This window comes from Phaenicophaeus curvirostris, chromosome 6, assembly GCF_032191515.1.
Source record: "Phaenicophaeus curvirostris isolate KB17595 chromosome 6, BPBGC_Pcur_1.0, whole genome shotgun sequence".
In the NCBI taxonomy this organism is placed as follows: Eukaryota; Metazoa; Chordata; class Aves; order Cuculiformes; family Cuculidae; genus Phaenicophaeus; species Phaenicophaeus curvirostris.
This window is the reverse complement of record NC_091397.1, coordinates 40,537,889-40,562,982: the sequence shown is the minus strand read 5'-3', so window position 1 is coordinate 40,562,982 and position 25,094 is coordinate 40,537,889. Positions and strand designations below refer to the sequence as shown.

General features: G+C 41.5%; 1 protein-coding gene across 2 annotated transcripts in view; it reads left to right on the top strand.

Moving 5' to 3' along the window:
• The window catches only part of STAC (SH3 and cysteine rich domain), a 598,932-nt gene that overhangs the window by 56,388 nt on the left and 517,450 nt on the right, over positions 1-25,094 (top strand). The window contains exons 7-12 of one of the 2 annotated variants that reach the window (XM_069859890.1): positions 4,080-4,144; positions 5,026-5,114; positions 7,536-7,587; positions 7,700-7,837; positions 17,861-18,692; positions 23,180-23,199. In XM_069859890.1, the coding sequence (XP_069715991.1) occupies positions 4,080-4,144; positions 5,026-5,114; positions 7,536-7,587; positions 7,700-7,837; positions 17,861-17,959 (443 nt within the window). In that variant the 3' untranslated portion in view covers positions 17,960-18,692; positions 23,180-23,199. Of the gene's footprint in view, positions 1-4,079; positions 4,145-5,025; positions 5,115-7,535; positions 7,588-7,699; positions 7,838-17,860; positions 19,543-23,179; positions 23,200-25,094 lie in introns of those variants that run through there. The other variant, XM_069859888.1, reaches the window with a different exon arrangement.

Genomic DNA, 25,094 nt, shown 5'->3' with positions numbered 1-25,094 from the left:
CACATTAATGATTCCTTTGATCAGCACTGGCTTTTTTACAATCCATCCTTCAGAGGCTCAGGGTATAAATTATGCATCAGTCACTCCAAAAATTTCTCCTTGGTAGATTTTTAATAAACTGCCCGCACTGTTTGCACAAGCTGTGGAACTGGCAAAAACCTTTGCAGACTACAAAAATCCCTGCTTTTTTTTTTTTTTTATCTGCTGCAAATAAATAGGGAAAGAGATGCATTTCTGTTGTGTGGAGATGTGAACTACGTACCTCTTTGGCCTTGAGATTCAAATGCATCCCGGTAATATCCAGAGACCATGAGCTAAACAGAGATTAAAAATTTAACAAAGTAAATTCAATATGTTGTTACAGGGTGTCCAATGCCTCTTTAGCAGTGAGTTTCACATACGACTCCTATAGACTCCTATGACAGCAACTTCAAGGGAAGATGTTTTCATTCAGGCTCTGGTACACATTCTGCGAAGCAAAACTTCCTAGTTTGCAATGTAGCTCCATCGCCTTCAAATTTGAGTGCTTCCTTGTAATATCCAGAGACTGTGAGCTAAATAGATATTAAAAATTCAACAAAGTAAATTCAAAATGTTGCTACGGGATGATTCACGGCTCCTTTTTCCTCAGTTGTCTACTGCGTCTTCAGCAGGAAGTTCCACGTTAATGCCTCGATGAATCACGTCTATTCAACTTCTTTTTTTTTTTTTTCACCAAAAACTGTCTTCTGCAAAGATGATTTAAGGAAAATCATAGAATCATAGAAACATAGAATTGCCACGTTGGAAAAGACCCACTGGATCATCAAGTCCGACCATTCCTATCAAACACTAAACCATGCCCCTCAGCATCTCATCCACCCATCCCTTAAACACCTCCAGGGAAGGTGACTCAACCACCTCCCTGGGCAGCCTGTTCCAGTGCCCAGTGACCCTTTCTGTGAAAAATCTTTTTCTGATGTCCAGCCTAAACCTCCTCTGGCAGAGCTTGAGGCCATTTCCTCTCGTCCTGCCCCCTGTCACTTGGGAGAAGAGGCCAGCACCCTCCTCTCTACAACCTCCTTTCAGGTAGTTATAGAGAGCAATGAGGTCTCCCCTCAGCCTGCTCTTCTCCAGGCTAAGCAACCCCAGCTCTCTCAGCCGCTCCTCATAAGACTTGTTCTCCAGCCCCCTCACCAGCTTTGTTGCTCTTCTCTGGACTCGTTCCAGAGCCTCGACATCCTTCTTGTGGTGAGGGGCCCAGAACTGAACACAGTATTCGAGGTGCAGTCTCACCAGTGCTGAGTACAGAGGGAGAATAACCTCCCTGGACCTGCTGGTCACGCTGTTTCTGATACAAGCCAAGATGCCATTGGCCTTCTTGGCCACCTGGGCACACTGCTGCCTCCTGTTCAGTTGCTGTCAACCAACACCCCCAGGTCTTTCTCCTCCAGGCAGCTTTCCAACTGAGATTCTTTTCCTAAAGGCAAACAGTAGAAAATACACGTGTGGCTGTGTAATTTCTTCTGTGGGCTCCTGTGACAATAAATTCAAGGGAAGATGTTTTAATTCAGGCACACATACCATGGAGCAAAGATTCCTAGTTTACAACTTTAAGATGGCATACCTAATTTTCAGCCCTCCAGCCTTTTCTAAGCCAGTTACAACTCCTTCACTGCTGGGAATTGCCATCTGTAACAGAAGTACTTCAAGCCAAAATGTACTTAAAGTGACATGTATGAGCCTGTTATCAACAGGGATTTGAACACTTTCCCCTTGAGTCAAATATAGAACATCCTCCCTTCCAACCCAGGCTTGGTGAGCACTTCTTGGCAAACACAAGGATACTGTCCAGCTCCTTCCCCTCCAGCTCCATTGCTCATGACTCTGTACCTTAGTAACTCAGCTTTATTTTCTGTCACCAAGCAGAAATTACTCCAAACATGCCGCTGAAATACTATCACATTGTCTGGTGATTGATTTTCTGCAAGCCCAAATTGTTGCTAGTTACCCAACTATTTATTCTACTTTTTCTGTTTGCCTCCCTAACTACTTTTCCTCTGGATGCAAAAACCAAAGCATAGTAATTTGAGTAGGACTTAGACACTACCAGATTTTTACATCCCTTTATACACGTCAGACACACATACACCTCTATACTAGAAGATACAGGAAAATATTTTTGAGGGTTTCCCTCTGGTACTCATGCCATTTTGTAGGGCCAGAGTCCCTCTACAACAGGACTTGGTGAGGAGCACTGTGAGGCTCCCCAGGCTAGCTCCAGTCAGACCATCTGCTTGGGGCATTTTCAGGTTAAATGCTGCAGGTATGCTGTCTTCAAATTCACATTGGCCTTTGTGACTATAACATTGTCTTATGTTTTATCAGAGAACATGTGTTTGTGTGTGCTCATAGATTTGTGTCACTTTGTACAAAATCTTTCTCATTCATACTGTGGCGCCCTTTTACTTTTCTTTCCTCTATTACAAGTACACTACTTTTTTTTCAGTATCTAAGTACAACTCTCTACTATCAAAGAACCTTACAATTTCACTCTTAAAACCTCTTCAAAGATTCTGTTTGATTGTCATTTAAAAATGTAGAATAACCACAGAAATGCGAATCAATAGAAGAAAGGGTGAATAAGTCAAAGGGCAAATTTGGGAAAGAAAATCAGCTGTCTGGTGTTCCTTGGCACCTTCTTTCCCCTGAACGCTAGCCATCACAGATGAAGAAAAAAATAAAATGTGCTCAATCACCCTGGCTCTTAGGACTATTCTGGAGATCTCCAAATTGTTAGAGACAATGAAACCCAGCTTCTGGTGAAAACACCTGCAGAGGTAAATGGTACTCCCAGATGCTGATGGTTCTAGATGCTCAAAGGCTGCAGCTATTAAAATCACATTCAGACGTTATCCAGAAGCAAGAAACACCAGGCAATTCTTAAAATGTGAAGAGGGAATTCAGTAAATGTAATAAAACCATTGTGGTTTTCCTAGGGAGATAACCAAGGTCAGGCATCAATCAGTTCACAAAGCAATTACAATGCAGGGTAGCTGATTAGAAATCAGGTATGTTAGGTGCTGTGCCCATTGTCTTATTCTGTGAGCTTTTGATGTGGTAATTTAGTAACAAATTTTCACACATATGATGCCCTGTGTAACCCATCCTGCTTGGAAAGCAATTTGAGTACCTCCTATAAAATCAGAGAGAGAGGCCCCCAGGCAGAGACTACCGGAGAGAGATCAAAGGCGGCTGTCACACAATTAGAAATAGAAGGTCAAAGAAAGGGAAGAAAAGGTTTTGCATACTTTTGCAATCTTCCTGCAATCTTGCTCATATATGGTCATGGGTTGTTTAGCCTGTAGAAGAGGAGGCTGAGGGGAGACCTCATTGCTCTCTACAACTACCTGAAAGGAGGTTGTAGAGAGGAGGGAGCTGTCCTCTTCTCCCAAGTGACAGGGGACAGGACAAGAGGGAATGGCCTCAAGCTCCGCCAGGGGAGGTTTAGGCTGAGCATTAGGAAAAAAATTTCACAGAAAGGGTCACTGGGCACTGGAACAGGCTGCCCAGGGAGGTGGTTGAGTCACCTTCCCTGGAGGTGTTTAATGGATGGGTGGACGAGGTGCTAAGGGGCATGGTTTAGTGTTTGATAGGAATGGTTGGACTCGATGATCCAGTGGGTCTCTTCTAACCTGGTTATTCTATGATTCTATGGTTCTATGATTCTAAGATCAGGTTTTACAGGCGCTTTTAAACAGAAATACTGCTCATCCCAAACATGAAAATACAGCATTTAATATGAGGATAAAGCTGCAGTTGAGCCCTAGATGCTGTTCCCAGTTCTGAACTTGGTTATATTCATCTGATCAAAATGATTTATTTGTTACAGTCGAAAATTCTTCAGCAAAGAGATTATTTTGTGCCATGTGCCAGTGGCATACATGGTTTTGTTGGAGGTGTAGAATGTTTTAGAGGAGAGCACATGGGATCAAAGGAAATAAGCGGGAAAAGGAAGAGATTTACAAAATAAAAGTGATCTTGTTGAAGAGAGGAGTCTTAAACTACTGCTAAAATGTCATGTGTTTTCTTTATTTCAGTGTTTACATACACCGAAAATGGCACAGAACATTTTGGAGAAGAACCAAAAAATATACATTCCCCGGTATGAATACAAATTTTGTGAGAATGCAATGTGAATAGGAAGGCACATAAAAGGCCTGGGTTTTATGAATAGATGGGGACATTGAGTACATCTACTGGGTCTTCTAGAGAAGCATCAATATCTGACTGTCATGTTCTTATATAATTTGAGCCACTGTCCATAGCTGGAAGCCATATACAGAACTGGATGGCTCTTTGGTTTACCCTTCATGGTCCCTTTTATGTTTTCTGCTTATTAAAAATTGATATTGTGAACACAAAATATCCAGTAGGTAAACCATGTCATTACAGCTGAGCTGCAGTAATGTAAAAATCACAGATTTGGTTTGGAAAATTATTTGGGGGTTTAGATGCTTTTTTTTTTTCCTCCAGATTACCACTGGAGATAGAGGAGTGAGTAGCCAGTCTTCTCTGTGGGAAGCCCAGTGCAAGCAGCTTTCTGTATAAGAAAGTGATATTGCCCCAACCTGTTTTTTGGACCTGCATGCTGTACAATTCTTGCTCCATCCAAAATGAGGACCATGTAATAGACACTTTCTGTAATGCCAGTATTACACTCCTGGGCTTTTAAGAGTCTTACATTATCAGAGAGCAAAAGGCAGACTCACTTTTAGGATCTCACTCAGAACACCAGCTTATGCAAATTTCTGCTTGTGTTCTTTAGAAGCCTGAAATTTGATCTTGGGATTCAGAGAATCTTATTTCAGATGTAGATAGTTGTTGCCTTAGTGGCTTACAGTGTATCTGGGCCATAATCATCTAAAGCGTGAAGGCAATTAGATGATTCCAGCTCATTTCTTGGAAGATCAGTCTCTAACAAAGTGAACCAAATTCCTCTACAGGATAGATATTTATATTTTCTCTTTCTCTTTTTTCTTAAAGGGACCATTTTATAAAAGCACACTACAAATGAACACCTATGTTGCCTTGTACAAATTTGTACCACAAGAAAATGAAGACTTGGAGATGAGGTAAAGTCCCCAAATATTTATCAGTTAATTTGACCCTGTCAGCTATTCAGGAAATAATCACAAGTTTTGGTGAACTTGAGTAAAACTTGCCGGGTATTCTGCTCGAGGGACTCCACATTGCATGTTTCTCCTTTAAGGGTATATTCCAACTTCTACATTTGTTCCATGAAGAGTAACACCACTCAGACAAACCTGCACAATCCAGAAAACACATCGGTGTCTAAAATACCCGGTTCCTCAAATTACAGGGAAAAAGCAACCTGTGGTTCTGTAGCAGGGAAAGGAGATGAGCCGGGAAGAAGAGTTAGGGGAGATTTCCGGAGATCTCAGCACACCTCTGAGGGGATGTAATACGTGGTAGATTACTGCAACAGAGAAGTACCAGCCCTAATTTCAGCAGCAATTAGTACTTGCCACAGCCTTATTTCTTCCTCAACAGCAGGTCAGGTTTTCCAAAGCTCTGGCATAAGCTGAACATTCCAATAATATTCTTATTCTAAGAGATAGCCTTATTTCACAATTAGTAGAACTAGAGTCCTGGAGACAGGCAATTCCAGGTTTCAGACACAGTAATGAACAGACTAGACTGGACTAGAATATTTGGAAGGGACCTGCAATGGTCCTCAGAGGCTGTCTGGACACTTCAGGGCTGATAAGAGCCTACATTACCACATACAGAAATCTAGAGCACTAATGTAGAGAAAAATATGAGACCTGATAGGGATTTTGACCAGCAGTAAACACCAAGCCAGTTGCCCCTTTTCAGGGTTTAGCAGCCTAAATCTAGGAAGCATGAGTAACACGGGAGCAGCTGGGATTTCTAGTTTGAATTACTTTTGGAGATTTGAGACATCTGTGTTAGACCTGAGCTAACAAAGATCACAAAGAAAAATATGCAAGTCTGACATTAAAAAATCTCAGTGGGCAGATATCTCAGTGTGACATGGATAGGCTTTAGGTTCAGCTGCCATCTTTATCTGACACCCAAATCAATTTATATTTTCTAAGTTATTTTTCTGGAGTGCATTTGGAGGATGGGGGGCTCTAAATCCTTCTTGTTGAAAATGTTCTTCGTTGCAGTGTGAGGGCTCCAGTGGTGTTACAGACTATTCACTTTGAAATGGCAATATAGGCTCCCTGGAAAACTCTAAGTGTTTTATATTAAACATTAACAGGAATAAGGAACTCAGATATCCTTTCCCGTGGAAGAAATCTTTCACCACTGGGATAGGAAGCTGTTCTGTCTCTCTGGCTTCCTTTCTCATCTCAGCAACATTTAATCATTCCAAACACACTGGAAATGTTTTCTGATGAGGGCTTGAGGAAAAAGTTGCCCTTTTGAAAGCATCTTTGTGTGAAAGCTGGAAAACTGCTTCAGATCATTCAGCATTAGAAGACTAACTTGCCTGTTTCTCCAGTTGTCAGCAACAATGATAGCCACTGGGCAAGTGGACCAAAGAGGTCCAGTACATTTCCACCTCCAGCTGTGTCCTGTGCTTCTATGCATGCTCTGACAGAGCATCACATGCTCCAAGTGTTTTTGCATGGTCTTATGCTGCTGATACCTCAACAATACAGTGAGCCTAATAAGAAATGCAGGGAAAGCAGAGTAATTCGGGGTCAAACTTTAATTTTTTAAGACTGAAGAAATGTCTCTTACAAGCAGACAGAGCTTTCTGAGGTTAATCCATCTGGAAATGGGCTACCACTTTTGTTCTACAATGAAACACTATTATATTTACATAATAACATTGATGAAGTGCCACCAATGTGAGAAAGGAGATCAAATAACTGTTCAACTACCTGCACAAAATCAGCTCAGCACATTTCGCTTATTAGCATTTCCAGCTAAATTATTCTTTTAGCTCTGCTTTGGAACTAGGCAGCTGGATGCTGATACTTAGCAATTATAACCCTGCACCACACATTATAAAGGTAAATATGTTCCATTCAAATAAAAAATACATTCCTGGGCAGAATTATATCCCTGCTGCGTAATTGCCTTCGTCAGTTAAATACAACTATTTTCCTGCTGCCTTCCTTCTGCAATCACAGCTTGAAAACACAGATAATAAAGTGGTGTGTCCCAACAATGTGAAATGTCTTGAAGTAACAAGATAATGCCTGTAACAAGTAGGGACTGTATTTTAAACAGTTTCTTATTAAACAGGAAGAAAAAAAAATCCAGTTTACAGAGGTTATCTCAAAATAAAAAATTATCCCTAATAAACAGACACTCTCTCTCTCCATTACAATATATAACTTAAGAAAATCTTGCTGCCTCATTGAGTCTGCCTGCAGTGAATGCTCAGATAAAATGATCAAGGATAGACCACCTCCCTAGTAGAAGTTAATTTTGGAAAGTAATGCAGCATATAAATTAAGAGTCATCTTAAACTACTTTTCCCCTTCTAATTACAGGCCAGGGGATATGATCACTCTTCTGGAAGACTCCAATGAAGACTGGTGGAAGGTATGTGATAATTATCTAATATTTATCTGTATTCTTTCCAAGAGGAAAAATATGTTATTTTCAATACTACCGGCGTTAATGACCTTCTTCTATTAATACGTTTTCTCCACAGGGGAAAATTGATGACAGAATCGGATTTTTTCCTGCTAACTTTGTTCAAAGAGTGCAACATGATGAGAAGATTTACAGGTGTATCAGGACATTCATTGGCTGCAAGGAACAGGGACAGATAACTCTGAAAGAGAACCAGGTAAGTTCCCTTGTGCCAGATCCCTACTTGACTTGAGCATCCAGCATTCTGACCAATGACTAGCGAAAAAGTTGTGCCAGGTGAGCAGAAGCAGATGCTGTTGACTTCAATTTTACTACAAAATTTATTATTTCTATGGGAATAGGGTCTAGTAGCCAGTTAAGAACAGTGTTGGTCTTGTGCAAACAAATATTCCCTGTCTAACACGGCCTAAAGTTTTAGTATTACAGATGTTCATAAAGACACTCCATGTATTATGCACTCACCAACTGACTTAAGAGGAATAGCTTAAAGAACGTTCTTAGAGGTAGTCCTTGTGGGCCTGAAAAATGGTCTGATTTTCTCTTTAATCATTAATTGCTCATGTCAACACTTACATAGCATTTCTACACGCTGGGATTTATTCTAAACTAGAAAAATGACTGACTGAGGGCAACCCACAGCCTGGGTTCTCTGGCACCTGGATGAAATCATAGAATCAAGGAATCATAGAATGTTTGAGTTGGAAGGGACTTTAAAGATCATCTAGTGGGATGGGACACCTCCCACTAGACCAGGCTGCTCAAGACCCCACCCAGCCTGGTCTTGAACACTTCTAGGGAGGGGGCAACCACAACTTCCCTGGGCAACTTGTTCCATTGCCTCACCATCCTCATTGTGGAGAATTTCTTCCTAAATTCTAACCTAAATCTTCCCACTTCCAATTTAAAGCCATTCCCCCTCATTCTATCATTATGTGGCTTTGTAAATAGTCCCTCCCCAGCTTTCTGGTAGACACCCTTCAGGTACTGGAAGGTGTCCCCAGGGCCTTATCTTCTCCAGCCTGAACAGCCCCAATTCTCTCAGCCCGTCCTCATAGCAGAGGTGCTCCAGCCCTCTGATCATGTTTGTAGCCCTCCTCTGGACCTGTTCCAACAGTTCCATACACTTCCTATGTTAAGGATTCCAGAATTGGGCACAGTATGCCAGGTAGAGTCTCATGAAAGCAGAGTAGAGGGACAGAATCACCTCTGCTGGTCATGCTTTTTTTGATGCAGCCCACAATATGTTTGGCCTCCTGGGCTGTGAGTGCACATTGCCAATTCATGAAGAGCTTTTCATCAATTAACACTCCCAAGTCCTTCTCTGCAGGGCTGCTCTCAATCACATTGTCCCCCACACTGTATTTAAAGTGTGGATTACCCAACCCGGGTGTAGGACCTTGCACTTGGCCTCATTGAACCTCATAAGGTGCACACAGGCCTACTTCTCCAGCTTGCCCAGGTCCTTCTAGATAATATCCCTTCCTTCTGGTGTGACAGCTGCACCACTCAGCTTGATGTCATCTGCAGACTTGCTGAGGGTGCACTCAGTCTCTCTGTCTATATCATTGATGAAAATATTAAACTACACTGGTCCCAGTACGGACCCCTGAGGGACACCACTTGTCATGGCTCTTCATCTGGACATTGGGCCATTGACCACTACTCTCTGAATACGATGATTCAACAGACTTCTTATCCACCGAACAGTCCAACCATCAAATCCATTTCTCTCCAGTTTAGAAAGAAGGATGCTGTGGGGGACCATGTCAAAGGTTTTACAGATGTCCAGATAGATCATATCCATTGCTTTTACCATATCCATTGCTGTGGCCACCCCGTCATAGAAAACCACTAGCTTGGTCAGGCAGGACTTGCCTTGGCAAAGCCATGCTGGCTGTCTCAAATCATCTCCTTGTCCTCCATGTGCTTTAGCATAACTTCTAGGAGGATCTGTTCCATTATCTTCCCAGGCACAGAGGTGGGGCTGATAAGTCAGTAGTTCCCAGGGTCATCTTTTTTTTCCAGTCACCAGGGACTTCTCCTGACTGCCATGACTTCTCAAATATCATGGAGAGAAAGCTAAATTTTCTTCACATTGCATCTTGTGAAGACTTACGTTCTTCCTACGCAATAAATATTTCCTTTCCTTTGGCAATTGATATCACATCACCAAGAATCATTTGCCTTACAGTGCCTGGACAACCACTGATTTTAATATAATAGAGCAGAAGTCAGTATTAGAGTATCAGGGCCATAACTTTTTCCATACATAACTTCTTTAACACTCCACTGGTGGATAAGGGTAACTTGTACCTTCCCTGCTGCCGCCTTGTGGCCTAGGAAAAGTCCCAACAATCCCTGAGTATACATAGCATTGTAAGGAAGGCATAGCAAGGCAGAGCAATACAGTACCCTGAATATGCTGTAATTGCCCTATCCCCAGACAGCCCCAAAGCTGCTAGAAAGAGAGGAGGTTCTTAATTTTTTTTTACCCAGCACCTCCTTTGGCCATTTATTTATGCACACCCACAGGGAAAAAATATTACCAGAGCAAAGCAAAATGAGAGGTATTTGTACTCTTTGTGCTCTAGTAAAAGCAATGCCTAAGGGCAAAGCTTGAGGAAAGGGTAGTGTGGGGGTATGGCACGCCACCACACAGGAATGAGTCAGGGTCTGAGTCTCTTCTCATCGGTGGGCATGCCAGATACTCTCTGTTACAGCAGCTGCTGCTGCAAACAGTAAGGACCAGTTTCTTGGGTTTTTTCTGACCAAATCACAGTTTCCAAGTAGAAAGTCTGGCAACTTCATCTAAACACAAGTACTTCCTATTGTCTCTATTTCACAACAGGCTCACAAGGGAGCTCGCCAACAGGAGCTCATGATTGTCTCTGTTAGGGCAGGAGGTAAAGGGATGAGTCGTTTGTGTCCGTCTGCTACTTCCTCCTTTTTAGCTGATTTATTCAGCCCTGTCTCAAACACACAAAAATGCTGAAGTTGAATATGAATGCTGTTGGGTCCTCACTTCATGTGGGAAAGGCTTCAGAGGAGGAAAGAAAGAAATAGTTGAAGTAAGACAGAGGTCAGAGATCAGACTGAACACACAAATGCAGAGACATGAGAGGAAAGGAGTTGAGGCAACAGATCCCACTTCACTTTCCCACAAATTATGCAAAAAGGGGACATTCACGTAGCTTCAAGGCCATATTGAGCAATTTCTAGGCAGGACAGTCACAGCGAGCCCATGGACACTCATCTGTTTCACATTGTCCCTGTATACATGGTTCGAGCCCCCCATATCTCCCAGTGAGAGCTGGCAGCCTGCACAGAGCCAAGATGTAGCAACAGCATGGAGACAGGAGAACGAAGACTCCTGAACCTAGCTTGCAGGATGTGTTCCTGCCACAGAGATCATTGCCTGAATGTTACAATACTTTTTTTTGTCAGCAGAACAGCTTTGCTTTCATTGTGGAACAACTCTTAGTGTGAAAGACGTTTTAATTGTTAATGGCAATTTTTTGATTTAAAATTTTATTTTATATTTTATTTTTAAAGTCAAATTTCTTTTGGCTTTCTTCTTTTCTTCTTTCTTCTTTTATTGTCTGTCCTTGATTTCTCTGTTGTTTTCCATGCTAAACAGAGAGAGAGGTGCAATAGGGAAGACATTAAAAAAAGGTCATCTGAATGGGACTTGTTTGGCAGAATTCTTTTTCCAGTTCTGTTTGGGGATTTCTGTGCGATGTAACAAGCCATTTTAGCTGTTTCTGAGCACAGTGTCCAGAGTGCTGTGAGCAAAATATATATACTACATGCAAAGCACTGCCTTGTTCCACATTAGCAAGAAGGGGACATTATTCATTACTACCAATTCCTATCAAGTCTCACTTTAGCTAGAGAAACTCATTAACTGGTCTAATAAATTCCTGTCACTATAGTATGGCAAATTGTCTCCATTTTATACTATTAATTCACTGGGTCAAGTTCTGCAGGGTCTAACAAGAGTGCAGAACCACTCCGACAGTAAGGGCAATGATGATATGCCAACAGGAAAATTGATCCAGTGACAGTAATACGAATTTTCAGTTTATTGCTTGATACCATCCAGTTTAGACTACAGGTTTCTATACCCCTTGTGCCTCAAATGAATGTTCCCAGCTAGAGAGTCTATTCTTGTAAGGCAAAAGGCAGTATATTCACATCAACAAAGCCACAGGAATACCTCAAGAAAAGCCCTTTCAGGCAAGCAGAGATATTTTCAAAGTATAAAGCACAGTGAGTAAGGGCTTTCTCTGAAATCACTTGCCAGTTTCACATCCTGGGAATAACATTTTGAGTTTCAGATTCATGCAAACCTTTCTGGCTAAGCTAATACGAGGAGAAGACTGAGGAGGGAAAGCCAACACCATTTGCTCACCCATCTTGAGCAATATGCACGAGCTCATCTTCACAAAGGATCCCTTGAAAATTTCTTTATGAAATAAGAAATCCAGCCTTTGGGAGAAAAAGTGTACTGCTTCAGAGACATCAGCATCTTGAAGTTTAGGATTCACTGAAAGATTTGTGAATCTTGAAACAAATTCAGTAGACAGCTGGGCACCACAGGGCTCGATCAGGAATCTGTCGGAAAGAGGCAGAATTAGACCCTGCCATCAGTAAAGCAAGATTATTGTCAGGGAAACCAAAACCAGCCATTTTCTGTGGCTTTCTACTCTTAAGCTGTCTTACACACAATACTGGCAGCACAATTTCCAGCTGTGACTTATTGTATCATCATTTGGTAGTTTTCTCCAGCCTGTAACTCCTTCTCAAGCCAACCTGAATTCATTACTACACATTAGATAAATGCTCCTCTGCATGACTACAGACTCTGTTTTTGACCTGCTTTCACAAAAGAAAAGTTTCCATTTTGAAAACACATATCTAATAAGTCATCAATGTCCAGAAAAATATCTCTAACATGCCTCTAATATTTTTTAATCCTTATTTTTAAAGAAGTCATAAAAATCTATTGTTTGAATGTCTGATTTTGCTCCTCTTATAATATCCTACTGAAATAAAGGAAATTAAATAACTTCTTAAAGAAAAACTGCTCACATCCTTCACTGGAAGCCTCTCTGGCATCTACAGTCACACTAATACAAACTGCTTCAGAGTTAGGCTTTTTGTGGTTAAATAACACAACTGATTTGAAATTGCACAAGTGATCTTGTGTAACAGAAATTGCCCCACATCACAACATTTTTAATAAGATTGGCAATCAGAAACTTCCTGACTCATCCAGTTGTGGAGTTTGCATAAAGGTCAGTGCAACAGATCCACTTTGCAATGGAAGTGTTTTATAAATATCATGGATGTAAACTAGCCCTGTTACCAAAATCATCTCTCAGCCAGCTTCTGTGATGACTGTGAATTAGCTACTGCTGTTGTGGTGGCCACAAGCACCAAACCAGAGCTGTCCCCTCTGCACCACAGCTGAGGGATGATCTTCCCTCCTACCCTAACACCCAGTCACAAGAATTTCAAAAAGAGTGACTTTTAGGTGCATGCATGTCAGCAGATATGTGCTGATCTGATCCAACTACCCTAGAATGGCCTGGCAACAGGTTTACACAAATCTATGAGGTCAGGGTTAACAAGGCAGGATTGCAGCCCAGGTCTCCAGCCCCCAGGGATTGATCTGTCTGGAGTCTTCTGATTAGTCTAAAAGCTTTATTGCTACCTGTTTTTTCACCTCACTGCGTAGGAATTACTTTATGTGCACCTTTTTCATCCTGGGATACTGTAAAAGTAGATGAAATTTGAAAAGCATGACTCAGCTGCCTTTGAAAATCAGCTGCATCATTGTGACTTATGCATTTGGGCTGAATCACTTAAAACTCATACCCCATGCAATAGGTGATGTTGCAGTTCTTCATGTTCTCCCCAGCTATAACTGCTGCACTTCACATCTAGGTTTAAGGCAAAAAGGGTCTTTTTCCAGCTATCTGTGATTTTCATTGATGTCAGCCTTGCTGAACAGGGATGGGTGTCCCCATTAATTCAGAGATACTGAGTGGCACACAAGTTTTGCAAGGGCCCAAAACATGGTTATAACCTATTATGCATCCAGGTTAGCCCAGGTCACCTTTAAAACCCAAAATAAGTGCTGTAGGTAAAATAAGCTGGTGCTCCTGGTCAAAAAAGTTAATGAAACAGCTGTTATAAAGCTATCATCATTGTTTGCACTACAGCTGAATGGGTATGAAAACAGGACTACTTATCATTTCCATCCACAAAATCCACATAGGCAAGAACTCCAGTGCACAAGCAACAGCAGATGTAGAATTCACAATGTCCCTGTGCTGTCATTCTTACAGACAAACAGAAGACTTCAGCTTTCAAACCTCTTGACCTGGCACTGCCTGCAGGCTCCAGGACAGCTCTTGAAACTGTACTGCCCTCATAACCAAATTCCTGTTTCATTAGACCAGTCTGTGGCTGACAGATGGATTAAATATACGGGAGAGAGAAGATAAGCAAAAGACAGCTGCAGAAAATTAGACCAAGTTCAGAGTTGCTCCTGGACAAAGAGAATTTCCCACTTATGCCCAAATTCAAAGTACTGAGCTTAACAGAACAAGAGGCTATTAATGACCATGCAGCTCAAAGGGTCATTTCCTAATTGCTCGTCTCTCCCATCTGTTTGGGGCTGACTGACAGATAAAAGTTCCTCAGGGCAGATGCTGACAAGTTCAGACAACAGTTATGAACTGAACAGTTGTTTGTTTGTTTTTAATGTTTTGGGAATTTTTAAACAAAATGAGATGAAAGAATGGAGAAGTGATTTTATAGCATTAGATCCCACTTTCAGCTATTTTTAAAGATCTCTTGGTGACTGAGGAATAGCCTGAGATGTGGTTTCTTATCCTGTGGCTTACCCCATAACTAATCCCCTTAGTCAGGGTGCAGGAAAAAAACCACAATTGTTTTGCCTACTGTGTTGCTACCAATCCACTGGACAGTGGATGCTGGGTGGCTCGCTTACCTTATCAGGCCAGCAGCCTTCTCCCCAGACCATGCCAAACTGAGTAGCTGGAGCAGTTTCCAGTTTGATACAGCAAGCCATGAGCAAACCTTGTGCCTTCACAACCATCATGTTTGCTGTCTGTCACCGGGGCTAGTCCTCAGCAATATCGGATTCATCAGGTGGAGTCCTAAACTATGTATGCTACCATGCACTTATCTGGGGTTACTACTGATTTTCACCCACCTAACAGAGTCAAGAGTCAAATTCCAAGGCTACAACTTGTGGGTGAGATACTTGACAGCACTCACGTAAGGGATGACGACAAAGGTGGCCAAAGATTGTGTTGCATTCCTTCTTTACTGAAACTGCATTGTCTGGGGCAGCTCTAGGGCTTTGCAAAGCTCCACTATCTGCAGCAACCCCAGGAGGCTTCCTGAGTCACACAGGATTAGGAAAATGTGGCCTATTGTGGTCAAGCTCATTCTGCCCCTGACACATCCCCTTCATTGGGAAGGAGTGGGAAAAAACTGCCATCTGGGGGCTGGCATGTGTAAGGCTGAGTGTATTACTGTGAGAGAATTCAGCTCGAATTCAGAAGAATTCAGATCAATGCACTAGTATGTAGAGTGAGACAAGCTCTTCCAGAAAGGCGTTGTATTCACAAAATCACTAGGTTGGAAAAGCCCTCCAGGATGATCGAGTCCAACTGTTCCTATCAACCACTTATCCATGCCCCTCAGCACCTCATCCACCCATCTTTCAAACACCTCCAGGGATGCTGACTCAACCACCTCCAGGGGGCAGTGCTCAGTGACCCTTTCTGTGAAATTTTTTTTCCTGATATCCGGTCTGAACCTCCCCTGGTGGAGCTTGAGGCCATTGCCCCTTGTCCTATCACTTGTCACCTGGGAGGAGAGGCCAGCTCCCTCCTCTCTACAACCTCCTTTCAGGTAGTTGTAGAGAGCAATAAGGTCTCCCCTCAGCCGTCTCTTCTCAAGGCTAAACAACCCCACTTCCCTCAGCCGCTTCTCGTAAGACTTGTTCTCCAGCCCCTTCACCATCTTCATTGCTCTTCTCTGGACATGCTCCCTAACCTTGACATCATTCCTGTGGTGAGGGGCTCAGAACTGAACACAGTTTTTGAGGTGCGGTCTCACCAGTGCCGAGTACAGAGGGAGAATAACCTCCGTGGACCTGCTGGCCATGCCGTTTCTGATACAAGCCAAGATTCCATTGGCCTTATTGGCCACCTGGGCACACTGCTGGCTCATCTTCAGTCATCTGTCAATCCACACCCCCAGGTCTTTCTCCAGGCAGCTTTCTAGCCCCTCTTCTCCTATTCATCAAACCCAGTAAAAATCTGAAGTTATTGCTGTAGGAGAGCACTCCTGCTGATATCAAGGAGCACTCAAACCAGCAGCAGAACCAAGAAAACTCTAAAAAAAACCCAAACAAATCTGCCATGCTATTTCACTCCTAAGTTAAAGAAGACCTGTGTTCAGAAAGATCAATATTTTTCTTTTCTCCAAAAATCATTCTGCTGACTGTACTAGACATCGGGGAAAAGCACTCTGTTCTCATAGTAAATTCTGCACAGGTTAAGCAAGAAATGCAATACGGTTAGTGAAGAGGGTTAGGGAATGGCCTCAAGCTCCTCCAGGGGAGGTTTAGGCTAGATGTTAGGAAAAAATTCTTTACAGAAAGGGTCATTGGGCACTGGAACAGGCTGCCCAGGGAGGTGGTTGAGTCACCTTCCCTGGAGGTGTTTAAGGCACGGGTGGATGAGGTGCTGAGGGATATGGTTTAGTGTTTGATGGGAACGGTTGGACTCGATGATCCGGTGGGTCTCTTCCAACCTGGTTATTCTGTGATTCTGTGATTCTGAGTGCAGACCTGCTGCGGGTCCTGGAGATCTACATATTTGGGGGATACTTTGGTCAATGCAAAAACCGAGAATTCTTGCAGACATCTTTAGTTAGGAGGAAAGAACAGTGATGGAGTTAAGCATCCCTTTTTACCAGCCAAGTCTAGTTACAAAGAAGATGCAAAGGCCAATTTTCCCGCATAGCAGAGAAGGAGCATCTTTCACCCAAGATGTACATTCTCATTCTTGGATACTCTGCCATGCTTGGCCATCTTTAGTCTCATGCTTCTTTGTGGGGTTTTTCTCTCACTGTTAAGTTTTCATAGCCATTCTCAAAGACACACACCAACATCTAGCAGTAGTCAGAAACATCCTTCTGTGTACATGTGCTTTACACCTCTTTGCTTTGAATGGTGACTGGAACGGGAGCAGATGCTGTGCTCTGTTTGAAAAGAATTGTTTATTTTGTGTGGCTCTGTGCTCAAGTGCCCAGTCTAAAGTACCTGTGCCACTAGGCTTTCAAATGCTCAGCCATTAACAAAAGTATCACAGGATAGGCCCTAAAATGGAAATACCTGAGGTCACAAAGTTCTTCAGGAAATGCAAACGTTTACCATGACGTAATATTTGTACTAAAGACCATATGATTTCATCGTAACTGCCTCCCTTTGGAGCAGGTATTACACAAACACACTCACAGAGCTGGGTTCAATTTGAATATTTTGGTATCCACAACAGGCATAGGTACCTGTAAATAAGTGCAAGAGCTAAATAAATAACGTAACGTAACGTAACGTAACGTAACGTAACGTAACGTAACGTAACGTAACGTAACATAACATAACATAATATAACATAACATAACATACTGCCCATCTGAGAAGTACCTAGAGTCCTTAAATAAGCAAAAGAGAACCCACCTGCATTCAGGTCAGCTGCTACAAGTGACCTACCTTGGCAACATGATTATTCTTCACCAGTAAGTGTTGGCAAGGCCAGCTAGCTCATAATCTGAAATAACACCCAATCGTCTCATACACAGACCACTAAATTACAATCATTAGAGAAGTCTGAAGTCATAATTCACATTGCAAAATCTCTGACCCACTACAAAGTTCTTGATGATTGTAAGGTCTTTCATGTATTTGTGGCACTTTTAGAAGGCACAGGGAAAGGTAATTCTCTAAATAAGAGATTACATTTCTTGTCAAAGCAGTGAGAATCTAGGAAGGCTTGTTCTGCTTATAGAAATAGCTAGCAGGATGTCTAACCTATCTGATAAATAACCTGGAATAACTTGACACTTGATCAGGGCAAAGAGTTTATTATTTTTATACTTTCTTTGCATTCAGATTTGCGTAACCTCTGAAAAGGAACACGATGGCTTTATCAAAGTATACAGCGGGAAGAAGAAAGGTTTTGTCCCCATCGACGTCTTAGAAAATATCTGATTTCAACAGCCCACTTGCTGCAGTAGAAGCCCTTTGTTGGCGATGCCTGTCTGCCTCATCTCACACTGTGTCAACCCAGATGGGCTGTCTTGCAGATGTTCAGGGAAATAGTGAGAAAACTGCAACTACAAGAAGAAAAAGATATTTAGACTGCCACAACAACATTAACGAATACGGAAAGTGGAATGATTGAAAGAAAACATAGCCTGAAACCACTAGGGAAATGAGAGAGCCTTGGATACTAACAGGAATTAGGTAAGGAAAAAAGTCTGGGCTGATTTCTGGTGCAAGATGGCTGTTATGACCCTGATAGAGACAGACAGCTTGTTCTGAAGGACTAAATTCACGTCCTGTTCTTGTGTCTTAGAAAACTGCTGGACTGCTTCCTGTTTGAAGGATGTATTTGTGGGGGAGGGGGAAATACCATTCAAACTGTCCTCATATGCAGTCTGTTCCTTGTGGTAAAGCGTGGCTGTGGTTCTACAACTTTGTCCCCAGTATGAACCAATCACCTTAATCATTAAATCCTGGTGTTTAGTCTCATAACAAAGAAGTCTGGACACACCATGTCAACGTCAGTCTGAGAAATGCCCTGTGCCCTGGAAGTTGGCAGCTTTCTCTCTCTCTGTGCAATCTTTCCATATGAAAGAGTAGCGAACTTGTGTGTCCTTGGTTTTCTCTGTATATGAACAAAAGCTCTCAGTGTGTGTCGGGTGTGATTGTTGCTCTCATAGTTCACAAAAATAGCTGGTCCTCTGATTCACAAGCCTGCTCTGAAGTGCCCCTCTACCTTTCCTTCACCTTTATCTGCTGATACAGACAGTGAGTGAAATGCTGAGAGAGAGCCACGGGCTTGAAACATTTTGTATTTTTCTGTGTTTATTGCACTTAAAATATTTTATATATTAATCTTATTTATAAATTTTAAAAAGTGAACTGACCCCCCGTAAGACTGAAAATGCTAGGAAAAGACAGGCTGCACACAGGAGTGAAGTCTGTAACTACTGAAATCCAGAATTCATGACTGAAAGGCACTGAGTGTCTTAGAAAGTTCATCTTAATTTGCTAAACAGAAGTTTTGCAGATTCAGCAGTAAATACACTGACGTGAATTCCTCCTTGGCATAAACCACTGTGAGCATCCCACAGATCCTTTCCACCCCAGCAAGATTGTGCAGACAGGTCTTTTTTGTGTATGTAAGCCTCTGTTTTCAAACATAAAACTTTTGGGCATATGAAACTTCCAGTACTTGGACAGCAGTCTATGGGACTTGTGAATCCTGACCAAGTTATACATTTTAGCCAGTGCCAATCCTTTTGTAGAGATGGGGCCTTATAATGTTTAAAGACAGACAACCCAACTTCCAATATTTAATTGGATGTAATTGCATCAAATGCATTTTAACAGCTTAGCATATATTTTGATGTAGAGATTAAGTCCTGTTCCAAACCTCCCTGATGAATCCATGCCTTATTTGACCAGCCTGAAACTGAATGCCAGTCTATATCCCAGTTAACCCCAAACTGATATCCTAAACCCTGATACTGAAAGAACAAACTCAGATGCTGCCAGGTCTTTGCAAAGTTGACACTATTTCTAAAAAAGAAAGTTCTTCTTCCATATACTGAGGCAGTCTGAATCCGTGTTGCACAGCCCAGATCTCACAGTTGGGCTGCTCTGTTTGAACAGCTGATGTTACTCAAAGCCTTAGGAAATCTAGTGCAACTCGATACATAACTAGAATGTCACAGAGCAGATCACTCTTCAACCTCCCAGAGACATGTTTTGCAGATCGTACGTATCACCTCGTTGCAGAGGAGGAAGTTGCAGTAGTGTCAACTGCTGAAATGTGGACCTTCGTGATGTAAGTGATGTATACCAATTATAATGTCCTCTCGGCTGATCAAAAGTATGTGATTTCATCTCTTCTGTGGGAATATCAGCAATTTATACATGGGGCTTTTTTAGTGCAAACAATGAATGTTTGCTCAGCTCGTTTTCCTAAGTAATCAATAAACTCAGTGGGAGGACAGAGAATTCTGTTAAGCCTTAAAGATCAAGAGGAAAAGCAGTAGAGGTGTATTGATCCACTCTGGTTTATGAGATACTTTTTTTATATATTCACTCATTCAAAGGAAAAACTCAAGTGTTGATTAGAATTAAAATATTTGCTACTTTTGATCAGACCTGTCAAGTGGACAACGGAAATCTGTATTAATCTATACATATATGCTGTTGTTTACATGATTGAATCATACTGTGATTCCCTCATATTTTAGTCTTCTATTATTTTATTTTATCCCTACAATGTGCATCGAACTATTCAAAGAACTATATGAATATTACCTACAACTCACAATGGCCTTTAATCAATGTCAGTTTGATTCCTTTTGATACTGAGCAATAAAGCGACAGAGTACAAATGAAACAGACCTTATGTGGACTGTATTACATTTGAGAAAGCATTGCTTCTGAACCAAAGCTTTCGTGGTTTTCTTTGTGGGTTTTTTTGGTTTGTCTTTTTACTAAGCTTTTGCTGCTGTTTGATATGTAGATGTAATTTATACCTAATTTAGCAAGAAGCACACACGTGAGTCTTACTTTAAGCATGTGATTCATTGGCTATTTGCATGCTTAAAATTGAAGCACTTTGCTGAATTAAGGTCATTTTTCTGGAATTTATTTTGGATGCCTTACTCTGAATCCAGATGAGTATCCCATGATTTTTTTTCCTACCATATGCAGTTTGCAATAGATACTGCATTAGCAAGCAGTTAAACATCACACAGAAGATGGAATGGACTTTATCTGACGTAAGCTCAGAAAAAAAAATGAATTTTAGGAGATTAATGCTGTTCAGATTTAATTTAATATTCTGCTTAATAAAGACTATATCATGGTTGGAAGGAAAAGAGGAGTGTATGTTTCTTTGCTTCTTTGCATTGGACTACCATTTTCAGTTACCCACCTTCAAGAACATTCACTAAACTCAGCAGATGTTACTGAGCATTTCCATTTAAAACCTGCAACAGCACTTGCATTTGCCACATTTAGCAAACCATTTCTAAAGCAGTTCTTCTGCGATGCCTGTAACGTGTTTAGACTTGAAGTGTTGTTATGTGGTGGGGCCACCCTCAACATTTCTTTCTGCCAGATCACAACGTATTTTAAGCCATTGAACATCTCATCATAGCATGAAACTGGCTACAGGATATTTTCATAGGTGTTAAGATCCATTGATCAACATGAGCTGAGGATGAGCTACCTGAATTACGATTTCCTCCTATCTATTAGGACAATATCTCCATTTATTATCATATATGCTTGGGCATTTTGCCTCAGTGATTTCCCTTGGATACAGTCACTGCAGTGTACCATCAGCTCTGGACTCATCACCCCAGAGAAACTAAGGCACTTCTTCCTACGTGTGTATCTTTAGCATAGCTTATAGGACTTTTTTTGTAATTATTTGTTGAAATTTAACTAAATATAGCACCCAGTGCCATCAGAGGCGCCTGCACAGGGCTAGCAGACAGTGGAACTGAAGATTCAGAAGAGCCATGACTTTCTAAAGAACCCACCAGACACCACACATGTTCTCTAAAATGGCACTGGACAGATGCCTCATTTATTTTAAATATGTGCAGACAAGTCAAATTACATCTTTCTTTCCCTAAAGGACACTGAATAAATGCAGCAATACATATCAATCTTGTCCCACTTAAGGCCTGGTAGAAAGAGTTCTTGAATGATACAGGGACTAGAGTTCAGCTATTATCTTGTAAAAGGCTAGTCAATGTTACTGTTCTCAAAAAAAAAATCTATATTGTGCCTCCCAAACGCCTGTTTCTACCCATCAACCACCAAGCGAGCAATGGATAGCTGGGTAACAGCTGTATCAGGGCAGAAGAATTCCTAGCCCTAATTTCTGTGTGTGTAGGTGTTACGTATATATAACTCTAACATATTAAACTTATTACCATCTGGTTTGTATTTTTAACAGTGCCTCTGAAGTTAGTAGCTATGGTTATTACTAGAAATGAGAAAAGAAGTGCATTCTTTCCCATTTTTCTTTCTATAGAATTTCCTTCACTGTCTGGTGGAAAAGGGTGGCTTCTAAAGAGAACATTTTGCATTTAAATACAAACATACATTTAATATCATATAGAATTGATTCTATTAAGGACATTTTAACTTAAAATACTGAACACAAAGAATATTAGCATGACCCTATCCCTGCCTGGAAAAATATTGACTGTTCGTATGTTCCAAAAGCAGCAGTAACACGCACTAATAGTATGTCTAGAGAGACAGATTTGTCCGTGGTTCATTTTCTACTAATATTCCCCTTCTCCCGTGTAACTAGTGATAGGATGAGAGGAAATGGCCTCAAGTTGTACTGGGGGGGTTCTGATTAGATAACAGGAAAAATTTCTTTTTTTAAAGGGTTATCAGACACTGGAACAGGCAGCCTAGGAAAGAGGTTGAGTCACTATCCCTGGCGGTATTTAAAAGATAGGTAGATGAGGTGCTCAGAAATATGGTTTAATAGTGGACAGGTATGGTTGGACTCAATTATCTCAAAGGTCTTTTCCAACCAAACAATTCTATGAGTCTATGATTTCACAGTGTTTCTGATGCACAATATTTTGAGATGCTACAAACCACTAAAGTAAATAGGGGTGGCCTGGAGAATCAGACAGGAGTGGGTGGGTGGGGGTGTTGCTGTGGTTTTTCATATATAACAAAAAGAAAAATGCAGATATGTATTTTCTGTTCACTGCTGATAAGCTTATCAAATAGCTTTTACAGCAATGAAAATAAGCATAAGGAAGTGAACAAGTACAAAGTATGTCAGGTTTTGTCTAAAGTATAAGGAGGGAGGAGTGTGAATGATATTCTCATGCATACTCCTTACGTGCTTCACTCTATTACAAATAAAGTCAGACTGATATAAGTGTTTAAATTCATATTTGAATTATTTCATAAAAATGTAATCCCAAATCATGATCCAGATTGTGGGCACTACATTTTGTAAAGCAAGAAGAATAAACATTTTCCCCAGTGGGAATATATGTCAAGTGTGCGTTCATTTTTCCATGGGTAAAAAGAACTTCTGAAACTAAGAGGTACATGAAAGTTATTTTTTAAACCATGCTTTATATAGAAAATTGTTGTGTGTCTAGGGAATGAACACTTGGCAGAGTGTCCACGGAAGAGGCCCACAAAAATAACTGGGCTGCTTCAGGTCAGTATGAGTGGCTCAAGGAACTCCATACAATGCCTACCTAAATCAACGCCACTTGTTAAATCACATTAATTTAATTTTACTTAGGTACATACCAGCAACATTTACGCATATATAGATATACATATATCTTACATTCTTTAACATCAACCCAACGGCAAGGGCACACATCCTTAAAAATCTGTCCTGGTTGATTTTTTCCTTATTGTAATGTGATCATCAGCTAATTCGGACGGTAGTTAGTTCCCAACAAGTACTAAGACAAACGGCTATACTGACAGAGAAGTCTGCCCTTGACAAGTTTTATCTGGATTAGACAAAGCGTATAATATAAACTCAGAGTTACAGGCAGTTGAACAGCAAATACGCAATACATTGAGAGCAATCAAGATACTCACTGCTCTGAAATGCATGTCATTCATCAGGCAAAGTTAGGATTGCATGCCGCACACAAATTGGCAGCCTGAAAACATTGTCAGTACAACATGTAAATCATAGCTCTTTGACCTGGCTGCCTCACAATAATGAGACACTGAAAACAGACAATATCTTCTCCTTGGAGATCTGAAGGAGAGGAAGACAGAGAGCATTCATATGGGTTTAAAGTAAAATAAAATAAATAAATGCTAGTCATTTCCATATACACACCATGAGAAGGGCACATAAATTTACCTTCGTTAGAATTAAGAATGTCAACATCTGAGCAATTACTATGCTACCTGCAGTTTGCCAGCTGATAGGGTCAAAGGCCAATAACACAAAACTAAGAGACTGTGAAAGTTGTTCCAGCTTTGCATCACAAACAGTAAAAAATGAGAGGTAGCAGTGGGTAAAAATCAGAATTTTAAAAGAAACAGTCCAGTAGTAATACCGAAGCAATTCCCTCAAAATGTCTTCACTTTTCCACATAGACTCCTCTCCTTGGGAGAACCAGTCCAGATGGCCATGGCAGCAGTTCCCACCCCATGTTCTCACCCAGGTGCACAGGTACAGTCAGGAACAGACTTCTGGGCTGTTCCCAATGTGCCCAGCCTATGCCAGCAAAACCTCTTTCCAGCTGCTTAATCTCCCAGGGATCATGCCAATTTTGTTGCTGGCTGCCCTTGTGTCCGACAGGAGAAAATAACCAAAATGACCCCGAGCAAACAGAAGCCAATCTAAGGAGCCAATGTGGCAGCAGTCCAAGGGTTGGAGTCTGGCCTTCCTGCACACCCCTGTAGTGTTGCAAATTACACTGTAGAAAACCATCATTCTTTGTGCCTCCTCGCAACATGTTGCTCTGCTCTGCTGCTACTGGTCCTTCTCTGGCTGCAGTGCTTTTGCCACACACACACACCAGCCACTCACATTTTACAATCACTGAGTCTCACTCTCTGTCTTGCCAGGAAAAACCTTTCAGGCCCATGCATTGCATTTGCTCTGTAAAATACTTGCTGTCAAGCAAGTTACCCCATAAAAGGCAAGGCTGGCTCTAACTCAGCAGCCTTCCCACCCAGGCACCTTCTATGAATCAACTGGAAAACATCATCCAAAAGGATACGGGTCTGCTGTGGGCCACATCTACATCAGCACTGGGGATGGAGAGGGTCCTTTCCCTTGTGATGAAGGGTGGAAGGGGAAAAAGAGATGCTACCTTATCTTAACTCTTTGGAAGAAGTCTGGTTCTCTAAGGCCCAAGTATAAAGCAAGTCATACTAAAAAAAGAAGAAGTTCTGTTTTCAGCCCATTCACGTTTTTTATTACTCTGTCTCCACGTTTTGGCTCAAGAAATGCAAGTGAATGCAAAGCTCTCCTACTTTCTCTGTCACTTACTCAACATCCTAAATCTTGTGTCTTTGTGCTCAGTCTTGCAGAAGTCTCTCCTCCCTGTCTTTTCTCCTCCTGCAA